We start from the raw sequence: 16,289 nt of genomic DNA on the forward strand, positions 1-16,289 counted from the left end.
TATGAATCTCAAGCATTTATTTATTTATTTTGCTTTTTTTTTACATTTGGGAAGCCTTGTTGTCATGAGATGCTAAAAAAATATGCTGGAAGTGTATATATCAAATGAAAAACAAGAAATGGGTGCTTCAAAAATGAGAGCTTGGGAAAGTTTTCATTTACAGACACCTTCACAAGAAACATTGAATCAGTTAATGCTGAGGCAGCAAAATGAATTCTTGACAGCATATACAGTAAGAAGATGCAGGATAGTTAAACCCATTTGGAAGCTACCCATCTAATATCACCTCTAGAGCTAAAGGAAATGTTCAGAATTGCAAGTTTGCATGTTTCATCCTACACTCTATAATATTTGGTATACTGTTAACCCAAAAACCTGGCACATCAATTTGTACCCACTATATCTGGCTAAATTTAGCCCCATATTTTAGACAGTATAGAAAGCCCATTTTCACTGCATTAATCATATCCAAATAAATCAAATAAAGTTTACCTAATATTGACAATTTTGCATGTCAAAATCACAAACGTAAATCAGACAAAGACTATATTTGGTAGATTTTACATTTCTATCATATGATAAATTACTCCAAGATAGTAGGTACTGATTACTTCTAACACTCTTCATTTTGTAGGTAATTATTTAACCTTTATTTATCCCTAAGATGTCAGGGTAGAGCCATCCATTTTCTAAGCACAATTATCCAGACAGGGCTGCAGGACTTCATCCCAGCAAGCAGAGGGGACAGGCGGAACAACATCTGGACGGGGGTGTAAGCCTATCATGGGGTTAAAAGCCAGTTTAACATCGCCAGCCCAACTAACCTGCATGTTAATTTCACAAATCAAATGTAAAATATGAAAATTGACTGATCTCATCTGCAAGAGTCACTCTGCACATCCATCCACCCCATCCGTCCATCCATTTTCCAACCCGCTGAATCCGAACACAAGGTCACGGGGGTCTGCTGGAGCCAATCCCAGCCAACACAGGGCACAAGGCAGGGAACCAATCCCGGGCAGGATGCCAACCCACCGCAGGAAACACACACACACACCAAGCACACACTAGGGCCAATTTAGAATCGCCAATGCACCTAACCTCCATGTCTTTGGGAGGAAACCCATGCAGACAACATGCAAACTCCACGCAGGGAAGAACCAGGAAGCAAACCCAGGTCTCCTTACTGCGAGGCAGCAGCGCTACCACTGCGCCACCGTGCCGATTATCCAGTCCTCTATATCCTAACTACAGGGTCATGGGGGTCTGCTGGCGCTAATCCCAGCCAACACAGGGCGCAAGGCAGGAAACAAAGGGTGCCAGACCACCACAGAGCACACACACACACACACACACACACACACACACACACACACACACACGCACACACGCACCCACACACACCAAGCACACACACACACACCAAGCACACACTAGGAACAATTTCGGATCGCCAATGCACCTAACCTCCATGTCTTTGGACTGTGAGAGGAAACCGGAGCACCCGGAGGAAACCCACGCAGACACAGGGAGAACATGCAAACTCCACGCAGGAAGGACCCAGGAAGCGAACCCAGATCTCCTAACTGCAAGGCAGAAGCACTACCACTGTGCCACCGACTCTGTACATTAATGTTCCTAATAACATTTTCTTAAATTAGATTAAAACAGTGTTTCCCAGAATTCCATGCAAGGTGAAGGTTCATGACCTATGAATATAAATGAAAGCCAAATAGGCCCCCATGGTTGAAGGTGTGGGATTGGAGATTTTTTGTGAGTTTGATTGGAAAGATTTAGATTGACTTTGGATTGTTTTTTGTGTATGATCTTGGATTGTTTTGAGGATATGATTTGTGTATGAACTCTGGGTTGCAATATTAACACATTGATTTGGAATCTGTATTAGACTGGAAATGGCTGAGAGAAATTTCTGGGAAGACCTTGTAGATGCCCTAGAGGATGAGTGGGTGTCCCTTATGCCTTATGATTCCCATCCTGATTGTGATGCCCAAAGAAGTCAGGAATCAGCAGGGGAGCAATTCATCCCCTCACCATTTTAGGTGACAGTGTCCCTCATATAGGGTCCCAGTCTGGGTACCCTCAGGGCTGCATGGAAGTTGTAGGCCAGAAGTGCAGCCCTGTAGGGTTCCCGGAAGGACGGTAGAGGTTGCTGCTGGGGGAGGCTCTCCCAGGCTTTTTTGTAGCCCGGAAGATCACATTATGTCACCAGAAGTACTCCTGGGTTCACCTTAAAATGAGCCCATTTCCATAGCTCTTAGAGTCAGAGTTGGGAGGAAGTAGGAAACACTCAGCTGGAGGATGAAAGGAGAAAAGAATTGGCAGTTTATTTTTGTTTATCTATTGTATAATTGTGGGTTATTACTGGGAAGGTTGGGAAGAGATGCTTTGGAAGAATACAAGCCTTTATTGTATTCATTTAACGTGTGGTGCTTTACTGTGGCAGTGGTTTGGGGCTCTCTTGCGCCCCTAGTGGTGACAACCATTATGAAGGATAATTTTGGTGAACCAACTCCTACAACTTGAGGTAACATCAAATAATGCAGTTTGTAAGCACTGACCTGTTCATGGATCCAGCAGAGCGACATCAAACTTTAAACGCCATCTTCAGGTGAATACTTGTACTGGTTGTGAACCAAGCACTTTAAAAACATTTACATATGAATGATACTTCTACACAAGAATCATACACATAGGATTTTATCCATTGCTAATAAATGTGGAGGTTTGGTTATTTACCAATTTAAAAACAAAAATTGCTTCTGTTTATGTTGTTGCATGTATAAAATTGTGCACGGGACAAGAAGACAATCAATAAGTAATATCAATGAACATGTCGGGCACTCGACCCTTCCAGTTGCAATTATTTAATGTCAAGGATTTTCACCATGCTGCAACAACAATGAAACCAAGTAAAATGGTCACAGCCATACATTCCGCGATTCGAGAAATGTCTGGTTCAGTTTGAAAATATAGAGTGGTTTCAGTTGGCTGTAACCCTGGACAACAAGATTTAAACTTGACTGGTGCATGTGTGGAGAGAGACAAAACATCAAAGACATTCTAACAAAGACAGTCCTTTCATTCTCTTCACCAAAAGTAGCAACTACAAAGAATTGCTCTTCACCACCAAAAAAGGGAACACAATTTTTTTCCATTTTTGGACATCCACTTCTACAGAGTTACCAACAACAGAGGAGGTACCAAGTTACCTAAGCTTACTGCGGCATACTGAGGAGTCTGATCCTCTTCTGTATTGAAAAGACAACCAGAACCATTTCCCCTATTTTGCTCAAACTGAATGTAAGTATCTAACTATTCTTGCCTCATCTGCTCCTGTGGAACCTATTTTCAGTATTGCTGGCAAAATATTTAGGCTTGATCGAGAAATATAAACTTAGTGATGTCAAATTTCAGGAAATGATGATTATTTAATGCATTCAAAAGTGAAAATATGTAAATGAAATACAGGAATGAACGTTACTTATTATTTGAGACATGTGGTAGCATTTAACACATTGAACTGGTAGTCATAACTGGTATTAACAGTATTTATAGATACTTATGGACAGTGTCACTCATTTAATGTTAATGTACAGTTTTATTTACTTACATTTCTTCACCTACTTTTCCTACATTACTTGGTATTTCTAAGGCACCATAAATAAAGCTCACATGTACTGCATGTCCCTATATGTAATCCTAAATAAATGCTCAGGAATAGCAATATATGGAATTTAATAGAATTTCATTTAATTAAACTCCACTTCCACTTCAATTCCAATTCACTTTCCTGTAGTTGTTGAATTCCAATTCAATTTCCTTGTTTGAATTGGAATTGTTCCTTCCTGAATTGATCCCAACCCTGTTGTATTGCTTTCCTGGAAGCCAGATGTTCATCAAATTTAACATTTGGTTTTAGGTAAATATTCATCTGCACGGAAGAAAGGTGTTATTTGCTTAGTTGTAGGTGCGCATACCTTACAGCGCAGAGTTTATATTTACAGCTGCGCTGAATCGAACTCTGCGACACTTTCAACCAGTGTCTGGCAGTGTGATGCACTGACGGTGGACGACCCAGTATCCTCCCCTGTAATCTGCTACCTCGAGAATACTTTGCGCGCTTCACGCCTCTAATCCTCTCAGAGCGAAAGCAGGAGAGTCGGAAGGAGCAGCAGACGCCCTCGCGGTAAGAAATCGAGAATGAGGAGAGCTAGGGGGAGAGGAAGAGGGAGACGGGCGGAGTGCTGGGCGTCGAGTGAAGATCGAGCTGGTGAAAGTGCGGGGCACGGGAACGGCGTCGTGTCGAGAGAACAAACTTAAAGTTTAACGTTTGCTTCTTTGTGCTCCTTAAACGTGCAAATTATGATTTTTTAACTTGTCCATCGCAGTCGTGTGTATATTGAGTGCACAAGGGCGTAGCTCTGCTTTGCTCTCTTTACGCTGTACCTGTACAGGCGAAGGAGTCGAAAGTAACTAACGCTAGTCTGGGGGAAGTCTTGTGAGTGTACAGAAAAAAAAATCGCGCCAGTGCCCTTTATGGAGATTGTTAAAATAAAGATGTAATTCTGACGTCAGGATAAACACGACAAACCTATTGGGACAGTCTTGTCAACGGACTGAATGCTGATGCCTAAAATAAATAGGCAGGGTCGTCTCTGTTTACGTAAAATGCGCTTGTTTATGCATATAAAGTAGATTACAAATAGCTACTAGACTGTCGCCTATGTGAAATATACGTTAAACTTTTATTTGACTGTTGATGTGCCATATGTAACATTTACAATTGGATTATTATTCAAGTTTGTTCTCCCATTAAAAGCATCGAATACGATGAACTTTCTAATTTATACAGCCACACACACACTCCCATGCTCCGTTGGAACACGTAGTAAAACTTGACAGTTAAACACGATTACTGCCCGTATTTTTCAGGTCTCATTATCAAACAAATGAAGCAGAAAATATAAAGGATTGCGATAACACAAGCAACACAAAGCTTACCTGCTTGTGCGGCAAAGGTAAGAGTGACTCGGGAGATGTGTAAATATTTGCGACACATTTGATCCGAATAATGTGCTATTCTAGGACACTTTATCTGAATAATATTTAATTTTCCCTGTTTCTATTACACATTTATGTAGTATATGAGTGTTAGAGGTTGATGTTAAGTATAATTTTACATTTGAAATTCTTGTTTGGACACGAGTAGAGAAGCTGTGGAGCTACTGTATGTCTCTATCCATCCTACTTTTCCGATAGATGAATTGAACAGTATAGTAATTACTGTACTAGCAAGCTGAAAGCATGATTCATTTAATCTAAAGCATAACATAACTGAATAATCTTACTGGTATTACATTACAATAATCCTATTCAGTCATTGGATGCTGGAGCCTATCCCCGTAGTATCTGACGCTGAGTAGGAGAAGACCGGGACTGGGATCCGTTTGCACGCACGCACTCGCATTTCAACATGACCCGTTTAGAATCGACAGCCTTTCTTACTGAATAAAAAGCGCAAAGCGAAAAACAGTGTGACATCTTAAGTCATTTGGACATTGTATTGCAAGAAAAAATTATATTCTTGAAAACTTACTACAATTTAATGACATCTCTTCATGATTTAACGGAACGCAACACTTCGAACAATTGTTTCCGTCATGAATGATTATGTCCTTCAAACTTGAGGTTTTTTTTTTCTTTTCCATCTCGCTTGCCATTTGAGTCACAAACGTAGAAATGAAAGAGACAAGAAGCGAGCACGCTATTAATAGCGGGATAAGCATTATTTGCCAAGAGTTAATTCATATATGCATATGCACATGTAAATAACGGTAAGAGGGCCGTTTTGCTGTTTACACACTTCCAAAGTAGCCCCTTGGTTTCCATGGGAGCGCGCGTGCTCGACGCTTCTAGCTGCGCGATCCTGCGCTGCCCATTCACAAACGTGGGATTTGTTATATTCCGCAGAAGCGCCTGTGTACAATTACGACGATCAAAAAAAGAAAGCATTTACGTTCTCCTAACACCCAGTCATATCCCTAACCCTGCTTATTCTAGGAACGAGGAATCGCTGGTCACCAGTCACTTTTCAAACGAATATACTTATCGATGGCTGTTTAAAGAGAGGGGAAAAACAATTTCAATTTTAAATTGTATTACACCAGATAGTTCCTTGGCCTCAGAGTCCTGGATTAGAAAGCTATGTTGGGCACGAATTGCTTGGACTTTGCATGTTTTCCCCCATGTGATTTACCTGCAGGTTCTCCTCCTGCATCCCAAAGATATACAGGTTAGGTTAATGGGATCCTCTAAAGTGGCACAGTACACTCTTAAAAATACTGATTCTTTAATGACACTATATGGTTCTTTACCTCATAGAACTATTGCTTCATTTTGGGACAAGTTTTCTGCATATGAAGTTAAAAGTTTGGTACGCTGCCTAGTAGGACACAAACAGGTTAAAAAAAATCTGAACTTAGCCTGTGTTAATGTATCAAGAGAGTGACCTTTTAAAACCATGAGCCACTGGTATTTCATAAATCTGCTATCATTTACATATGGTTATTTACTGTATGGAGCCTGTTATGGATCTAAATTAATAAAGGTTATGTGTGTGAATTTGCCTTAAGATAGATTAATGTCCTGTCCAAAAAAGGTCTCGCCTAGGGCTGGTTTCCATCTTGTGCCCAGTGTTCAAGAGACGGTAATCCATTGTGGGACACACTCAGACCTGGCTGGAATTTTAGACCTAGACCTCAGTGAAATGCAATGCTAGCCACTAAACAACCTCTTCAGCAGTTCAAAGATGTATGTATATTGGCTGCCATTATTCAGATCCATTCATAAGTAGGTGAATATTTGGGATGGGGGGCATTTTCCGTGGCTATACTGCAGTTCAGTGGCAGGGGAGTAGACTCAGTTATTGTTTAATCCTCAGAAATGTTTCTTATAGTTTCATAAAATGAAATGTGTTCATTATTTTTTGTGCATTTGCTGGTGTGGAAAAGGAGAGAAGTGAAGGAAATAAAATGTATTCATTATTTTCTATGCATTTGCTGGTGTGGAAAGGGAGAGAAGTGAAGGTCACCAGCAGCAGGTAGATTCTGGCTTTTTATTTTGACCATCAGCAAGGATTATGATATTATTATCTTAAAAAACAAAATAAAAAAGTAGCACTCAAATTTGTAATGGAGTGAGTATTTTGAAATAAATGAGTTCAGAAAATGGCATGTGAACCTCTCTCTTTTGAACTTACTGTATGTGACTTGTTTAGGGTCACACTGAGAGTTAGTGATTGAACCTGTGGCAGCAGACTCTTGATTAACAGTCTGACTTGTTCAACATTATTCTCCAGAAATTGAATACTCATAGATAGATAGATAGATAGATAGATAGATAGATAGATAGATAGATAGATAGATAGATAGATAGATAGATAGATAGATACTTTATTAATCCCAAGGGGAAATTCACATAATAACAAGATAAAAAAAACAGCAAAAAAAAAAAAAAAACCTGCTGAAATGTAGTCAGGAGTGTTTTCACGTTCTGCTTGTGTTTCCACCAGGGGCTGACTATCTTACTGCAGTCTGATTTAGAATGAGTTGACTTCAAACTGGCACCATATTGGTGAAAGTGCATTCTGCAGTAGTCTTGCACACCATCAAACGTTGGTTCCCACCTTGGGTTTATTATTCTTGGATGGTCTGCAAACCCTTTTGCCTTTTGCTCATTGATCAAATCCGGGCTCTTTGATTGTGTGTGGAGTTTGGGATTTCTTTTTGTGCTTATGTAAGTTTTCCTTGGGTACTCTGCTTTCCTTCCACATGTCAAAAATGTGCATGGCGTAACATTCTCAAGGCTGCTTAATCCAGTTGAGTTTTGCTGAGCGTTGGAGCCTATACAGGCAGAAAGTCCATTGCACAAAGATGTAAAAGTCAACTTAGTGTGGGTGATAGTGTGATATGTGATGAACTGGCGTCCCATCTCTGTATTTCTGTATCATTTGCCTATGAAATTGCCAGTGATATTTTATGCTCACATTTTAAATTTACATTTTCCCTGTTTCACATTTATTCTCAATTTCTTGATTATTATTTCTCATTGATACATTTTTTCACAACTTTTTAGAGTTTGCTTCCCAGTGGGTGCTAATTCCTTATATAATGAGCTCTGACAGCTATAAAGAGGCTGTGGTGACAGAGTAACTGACACCACATCTAAGCTGCTTTCTACAAGCTTAGACTGGATGACTTAGCAAACAGAGATTTTTTTTATTTCGTCTGTAGCCCCGTTGTTTGTGAGTAACCTCATTGTGTTGAAGGACTTCTGATATGTTTGTTCATTGGAAAACCAGTTTGAGCCAATTCTTGTTTTTTGGGTTATCCTCTGGAACAAAAGTTGACTTTCATTGAGTGTCTCAGATTAGAATACAAGACTACTTAGAGATAATTCTATTAAATTTATCAATTTGAATTGTTAATGGGAGTGAACTGTGCATGCAGAGTGTATGAGTATGCCATCCATCCATCCATTTTCAAAGCTATTTATGTCAGTACAAGAGTCACAGCTTGCCAGAGCCTTTCAGGGTTGTATTGTGTGCAGGATGAATCAATCTTGGACTGTGTATCAGTCTGTCTTATCACACACACACACACACACATACAAACATGCACACAAAATTAAAGGGCAGATTTTAGTGGTTGTGGATTAATTCAACACATATCTGTGAAATGCTAGTGTAAACCTGGAGTACCCAGAATAAATACCCACTTGACCACAGGGAGAACATGCAACTTTCACAAAAACACCATCCAGGCTAGGATAAAATGTGAAGCACTGCTACTAACTCTGGAATTCCATGCTGACTCTAATCTAAGTGTGATATTTTTATAATTTGTTATAAATTACCAGTGCAGGCAATATGGCCTAGTGGATGTGAGTTCAATTCCTCCACTATATCTATATCATTGTGTGACTGTGACCAAAACAGTTAACCTGCTAGTGCAGCGTTTAAACTGTAGCATGCAAAAGCATATAAAGTTGGTCTATGGTGTACCCGAAAATTACTTTGACATGATGTTTAGTAAAGAAGGGTGCTTGCACCATTATAAAATTAACAAGGAAATTCAAAAAGAAATATATATGTAAATATATATATTAGGGGGTTCCCCCCTGCTTGCTTTGTTTGCCAACCCCCCCAGCCTGCACTATGCGTCAGCCACTTTGTGTCTCTGCCGCTCGCATTGTGAAGAGTGGGGCTGAACGCACTCCAAGGACATACGGTCACTCCTCCAAAACCCCCTCTTAAATGGTAGTTTTTTTTACTTCCTCTTTGCTTGATCAGCTGCTGGCTTGCTGCTGCTGAGTGATCTACAGCAGCTGTCCTACTCTTTGTCTTTTATTTCCGGCCCTCTGTGTAGTTAAAACTATTTTTTAGTTTATAATTTAAAAATGAAATAATAATCTGAAAATCTAACAACATCACCTTAAAGTTCGATAAAGTCTGGAAAGAATGATACCAAACATATATATGTAGGTTGTAAAATAAGCCCAATTTAAAGCGTGACAAAAAACGTGACATAAAAACGTCACAGAAAATCGTTACAGAAAATCGTTGAACTTTTAGGCTTAGGATTTTATATGTATAGAGTAGATATACTGTATATATGATGGAAAGATACATTGAGCACTACTGGAGTGGTTTCGGGTAAACTACATTTTAAAGGCAGTATAACACAACAGGTAAGTAGTACTAACAACAGCTAAAATGTATTTGAATCATCTCTCGGTAGTAGATCCATTGTGAAAGGCGCTACACGACCGCTGTGGTATAGAAATTACATTTTCTATGTGATCGTCCAAATTTCTGCCTGACAACCTTGCACTATGTGCCTGTGATTTAAGAGAAAAATAATTCTGATAAATGTGGACGCTGCCCTTCCATGCTTAATGGGCAGAAGGTCCAAACAATTGCCAAGTCCAACACTTTACATAAAGAGGTCTGTACATCTCCTTAGATGTAAACTCTCCATCTTCTTAAAATAATTGATCACAAAAGCAGCCTTGAATGTTACGGGGTTTTAGTGACCCGAACTCACCTTAAGGGACAGTAAGTAATCGTGCAGGGCAATTTACAAACAGAGTCCTGCTTCAATGGCGCCGATTACACTCATTCGTAAAGATTTCCACTCTCTCAGGAGCTGACGGGGCACTTGAAGTGTCACAAACAATGTGAGAAGAGAGGACGCTGCCCGAAACTGCGAAGCCCTCGACCCGGCGGAGCAGCCCGACTTTCCACGCCTCCCAGCATCCACTTTGTTCTCATGACCCCTCGCCGCTGAAGGCGGTCTCGTCTTCACATTGTTTACAGCTCGGCGCAGTTAAAAAGTAGAAAGATGCAAAGCTGTTTTCCTCACCTCTTCTAATATCAAGTACTGCCAACTAAAAAAAAGTTACAATGTGGCAGTTTCTGCGACAGTCATGTGGACGAATAAATAAAAGTTCTCTGTCAGAATGCGCCTGGCAGGAGACAGCTCAGCACTGTAGTCCAGAGAGGTGGGCTGGGAGAGGGCGACGTGGGGCGCACTTCTATGGGATAGATCGGTGTGTTTGTGTTAACTTCTTTTCAATATCAGTAAAATAACTCTCACACAAATAATAACAATGCGTAAAGACGATATAAAAATGGCGTCCACAAATGAAGTGATTAGTTCCTGTATTATAATATGTTCTGTGGTCATATGTAATTTCCATATCATGTGGTCATACGTAATTTCCGGTTCATATGTAATTTCGATATCGCGTGGTCAAACATAATTTCCATTTCAAACACAAAAGGAATTATATATATATAGATTACTGTGTTCTGTGAAAGACTTTCTTGTATCCTGTGTCTCTGCTGTGTAATTAAAGATACATACAGTAATAGTAGTATTTTCTTTTAAATTATATAATACCCAGGATGGCTATGATTGGGGTAACATAATGGTGACTAATAATGCACTAATGTAGTAGTATTGGTAGTTGTAGTCATAGTAGTAGTAGCATTGTGATTAGGATTAGGTTTCGCATTATTTGATTTGGTATTTTCTAACATCATGAATGCTATTTTTTAGTTCTTTCTATCGAACTAGTGCTTACCCGTTGCATGGTTGCACTTGGGACCTAACTTTGGATCCTGTGGTGGTTCATCGTGTGTTGGGTGCGGCAACACACTGTATCAGTGCATGCTCCTAACCTATCCTCTGTCCTATCGTTGCCACTTTGAGACCTGTCATTGGTGCCACTTTTCATGTTAGGGGTGTGGCTTCCAGGGTCGTGAACTGCAGGTAATTGACGCGACAGAATAAAAGACCTGCTGGGAGTTCCTTCTGTTCTTATCTGCAGATAAAAATCTAAAAAAAATTGTTATAGTGCTTCTCGTGAGTTTTTTTGGTTTGACCTCTTTACCTTTTTTTGAACATTGATTCTTGTCTCTCATTGGGATTTGGTAGCTAATTTTATTTTTATTTGTTTTGGTTTTAATTTTATGCTCTTCTCACAGTTTAGCTCAGTAAATAAATCACCTGTCTATTTTTCAGCAGGACAAATGTCCCATGTACAGAGTACAGCAAAATTCTCACATGCACATTCACCACGTCACCAATCTCTGGCACCATAATAATTATTATTTTATTGAATAAAAAACACAAATCTGCTTGTCTGATGTTCAGTTCATGAAACCTTGTGGAAAAATCTCTGAGGCAAACACGGGTCTAGTTAGTAAAACACTGAAATAAAGAATGAAGTGTTAAAAAAAGAATAGTTAATCTGCGGTTTAGTGCTAATAAGAGTCAAGAACCTCAGAAGTAGGGTACCTTATACAAAATTAATAAAATTACTTTGTAAGAAAAGTATCCAAAAAAGTTGACACCATCATACAAATGTTCAAAGTTCGAGCATTGGAGATATACAGCAGATATGTTAGCAGAGAATCAATAAACAGAGAGGGTTTCATAGCACTTTTGATTATATAAAAAAAAACATTGTTGGTATATTTTAGCCATTTAAAGTATCTGAGGGGCTAACATGCAAAGAAAGATGGAAAATGGGCTTGGGTAACTCCATGTGATTCCACTTAATAAGTCAAATTCTTCTCTTCTTGTCTTTCACAGAATTCCCTGCTGAAGTTTTGAATAAAATGGGCCGCAAAGAAGCCAACGGCAGCATTTCTTGGAAGAAAATGACTGACAACATTCGAGATGTTTTTGAGTTTGTGGAGGAGCTCGGCTCGTAAGTGCAAGACGGCTTTTATTTTGTGGGTGGCCTTGGCAGCACCAAGAAACCTCACACTGTGTAATTCTTGCTGTTTAAGCAGCATGTTTATGAAGAGTTTTAAAGAAATGTGTTGGTGTAATTTGCTTGCCCGCACTTAATTATGTAAAATGAAGAAAGAAAGCAGAAAGTATTTATTTATTCAAAAAGAAAAGCGGAAATCATTAAGTGATCCAGCCAGAAGCAGTATGTGTAAAATAAATGGTTCACTGCACAAATGTACAATGCTTTACTCACAAGGATTTGTTTGTTCAGAATGAAAGCCTGTGTGTTTTCTCTGGCTTTCCAGTGGTCTTCCTTCACTTAATTGCACTGTATGAAATTAACTTTGATTAACTCGTAGGACTCAAATATCTGAGAAGTACAGCAATCATGAATTCTTGAAAAATGAAACTTCCTGATAGTGCTTCCGGCATTGTCTCCTTGCCTCACAGTGGCTAATAAAATACGCATCAGTGTTCCTTGTATTCACTGTACCCTTTAATCCATCCATGATTTTTAATTAATTTATTTTATTTTTTATGTTACTGATTTTATATGAAGAAAATAATATTCCATACAATCAAGACTAACTTTTACAACAAAGGAAATAACATTACATATAATCAAGTCACGGCACGGTGGCGCAGTGGTAGCGCTGCTGCCTCACAGTTAGGAGACCCTAGGTCCTACCTGTGTGGAGTTTGCATATTCTCCTCGTGTCTCCGTGGGTTTCCTCTGGGTGCTCCAGGTTCCTCCCACAGTCCAAAGACATGCAGGTTAGGTGGATTGGCGATCCTAAATTGTGCTTGGTGTGTGTATGTGCCCTGCGGTGGACTGGTGCCTTGCCCGGGGTTTGTTTTCTGCTTTGCGCTCTGTGTTGTCTGGGATTGGCTCCAGCAGACCCCCGTGACCCTGTAGTAAGGATATAGCGGGTTGGATGATGGATGGAAGAAAGGAGAATGTTTAAAAGGTTATTCTAAAATTTTAATAATTAGATCTTGTCATATTTTAAAAAAAGTTTTGAACAGATCTTCTGAGTGAGAATTGAATTTTTCCCAATTTCAAATAATATAGAACATCAGTTACCCACTGACTTATAACAGGTGGGCTGGGATTCTTCCAGTTGACCAAAATACTTTTAAGTCTATCTGCTAGTAGTATGGTATAAGCAATTGCAATCAATTTGTCCTTCTCCACTTTAAGCCCATCTAGAAGTATTCCAAACACAGCTATTAATGGGATGGGAGTATTTGTGACACCAAGGCTGTCTGAGGGGCATTCAAAGATTTTGGTCCAGAATTATATTAATTTGGTGTATGCCCAAAACATGTGGCCTAATGAGGCTGGAACTTTACTGCAACATTCATAGATTGAATTTTGGCCTGGATACAGTTTGGATAATTTTAAAATCCAGATATATGTGATCGATAAAAGATTTTAAGTTGGATCATTGTATGCTTTGCGTATTTGAAGCTAAAGTGTACTCTGTGCATGGCTGCCTTCCATTCCTTTCCTGAGATGTTAAGTGAATGGCTTTTTCCCCATCATACCCTGGGATCTTTGAAAGGAAGAGACCTTAAAATGTTCTTATATATTACTAGCTGTACCCCGTGGCTGCCCCCACACAGTAATGAAACAGGACAAACTTTAACAATCAGGCTCTGACGGGAGAGCATTCCCCATGTCAGGAGAAAAGCACATGGCCGTGATATCTCTGGCAATCAGCAGCTACCCTCTTTAGCACATGGATCTCTGACCTCTCTCTCAAACACGTCAAAAGTTACTCCTTCACAATCTGTAGATGATAATGTCTGTTGGACAAACAGGTATTGTTAGCTAAGTGGAGGCAAGGTGCACTCCAACACGTGGTGAGACGTAGACCAACTTGAACAGAGGCTGGCAAGTGAATGAGGAAGGCCCCACCCCCCCTGCTCTTGGCCCACAGCCACTCCCTTGGGTTTGCATAAATACATTGGTACCGCAAGTGAACTATTGTTCTTAGCGGGATGAGAGAGATCACAAAATCAACCAGAAAGTTCAAGAAAATTATAGAAAACAACCAGATCTAAATCCGTTAAGTAATTCTCTCATAAAAAACAGACAGACATACAGACAGAACGGGCTTTGACCATGAAATTTTTAAAACCGTTTCCTAGCGAGCACCTATGGGCCAAGGGTAACCTACATTTCAAATTTCAAGTCCCAAGTCCTCATGGTTCGGGAGATTTTGTGATGAGTGAGTCAGTGGTATTTGGCTTTTATATATATAGATTGAGATGCTGTCTGAGTCTTCAAGACTGATCAATATTTCTTCTGGAGTAGAAATGGGTGGTAGGTAAAAAGAATTTGGCAGGTTCCTTTTAGCAAAGTTTCTGATTTGAAGGTAGTGGAAAAATTGTGTTGATGGATGCAAAGACATTATCTACAGGTGCTGGTCATAAAATTAGAATATCATGACAAAGTTGATTTATTTCAGTAATTCCATTCAAAAAGTGAAACTTGTATATTAGATTCATTCATTACACACAGACTGCTGTATTTCAAATGTTTATTTCTTTTAATTTTGATGATTATAACTGACAACTAATGAAAGTCCCAAATTCAGTAAATCGGAAAATTAGAATATTGTGAAAAGGTTCAATATTGAAGACAGCTGGTGCCACACTCTAATCAGCTAATTAACTCAAAACACCTGCAAAAGCCTTTAAATGGTCTCTCAGTCTAGTTCTGTAGGCTACACAATCATGGGGAAGACTGCTGACTTGACAGTTGTCCAAAAGACGACCTCGCACAAGGAGGGCAAGACACAAAAGGTCATTGCTAAAGAGGCTGACTGTTCACAGAGCTCTGTGTCCAAGCACATTAATAGAGAGGCGAAGGGAAGGACAAGATGTGGTAGAAAAAAGTGGACAAGCAATAGGGATAACCGCACCCTGGAGAGGATTGTGAAACAAAACCCATTCAAAAATGTGGGGGAGATTCACAAAGAGTGGACTGCAGCTGGAGTCAGTGCTTCAAGAACCACCACGCACAGACGTATGCAAGACATGGGTTTCAGCTGTCGCATTCCTTGTGTCAAGCCACTCTTGAACAAGAGACAGCGTCAGAAGCGTCTCGACTTTGGATTGCTGCTGAGTGGTCCAAAGTTATGTTCTCTGATGAAAGTAAATTTTGCATTTCCTTTGGAAATCAAGGTCCCAGAGTCTGGAGGAAGAGAGGAGATGCACAGAATCCACGTTGTGTGTGGTCCAGTGTAAAGTTTCCACAGTCAGTGATGGTTTGGGGTGCCATGTCATCTGCTGGTGTTGGTCCATTGTGTTTTCTGAGGTCCAAGGTCAACACAGGCGTCTACCAGGAAGTTTTAGAGCACTTCATGCTTCCTGCTGCTGACGAACATTATGGAGATGCAGATTTCATTTTCCAACAGGACCTGGCACCTGCACACAGTGCCAAAGCTACCAGTACCTGGTTTAAGGATCATGGTATCCCTGTTCTTGATTGGCCAGCAAACTCGCCTGACCTTAACCCCATAGAAAATCTATGGGGTATTGTGAAGAGGAAGATGCAATACGCCAGACCCAACAATTCAGAAGAGCTGAAGGCCACTATCAGAGCAACATGGGCTCTCATAACACCTGTGCAGTGCCACAGACTGATCGACACCATGCCACGCCGCATTGCTGCAGTAATCCAGGCCAAAGGAGCCCCAACTAAATATTGAGTGCTGTACACGCTCATACTTTTCATGTTCATACCTTTCAGTTGGCCAACATTTCTAAAAATCCTTTTTTTGCATTGGTCTTAACTGATATTCTAATTTTCCGAGATACTGAATTTGGGACTTTCATTAGTTGTCAGTTATAATCATCAACATTAAAAGAAATAAACATTTGAAATACATCAGTCTATGTGTAATGAATGAATCTAATATACAAGTTTCACTTTTTGAATGGAATTACTGAAATAAA

The 16,289-nt window shown here is 39.8% G+C and overlaps 1 protein-coding gene across 1 annotated transcript in view; it reads left to right on the forward strand.

Annotated features, from left to right (window-relative positions):
- The first annotated feature begins 12,179 nt into the window (after positions 1-12,179).
- Positions 12,180-16,289, forward strand: part of LOC114649668 (calcium/calmodulin-dependent protein kinase type 1D-like) — a 42,788-nt gene continuing 38,678 nt past the window's right edge. Inside the window, exon 1 of the mRNA XM_028799127.2 lies at positions 12,180-12,297. Within this exon, the coding sequence (XP_028654960.1) occupies positions 12,206-12,297 (92 nt within the window). The 5' untranslated portion in view covers positions 12,180-12,205. The remainder of the gene's footprint in view (positions 12,298-16,289) is intronic.

The sequence above is a fragment of the Erpetoichthys calabaricus genome, chromosome 3 (assembly GCF_900747795.2).
Source record: "Erpetoichthys calabaricus chromosome 3, fErpCal1.3, whole genome shotgun sequence".
Lineage (NCBI taxonomy): Eukaryota > Metazoa > Chordata > Cladistia > Polypteriformes > Polypteridae > Erpetoichthys > Erpetoichthys calabaricus.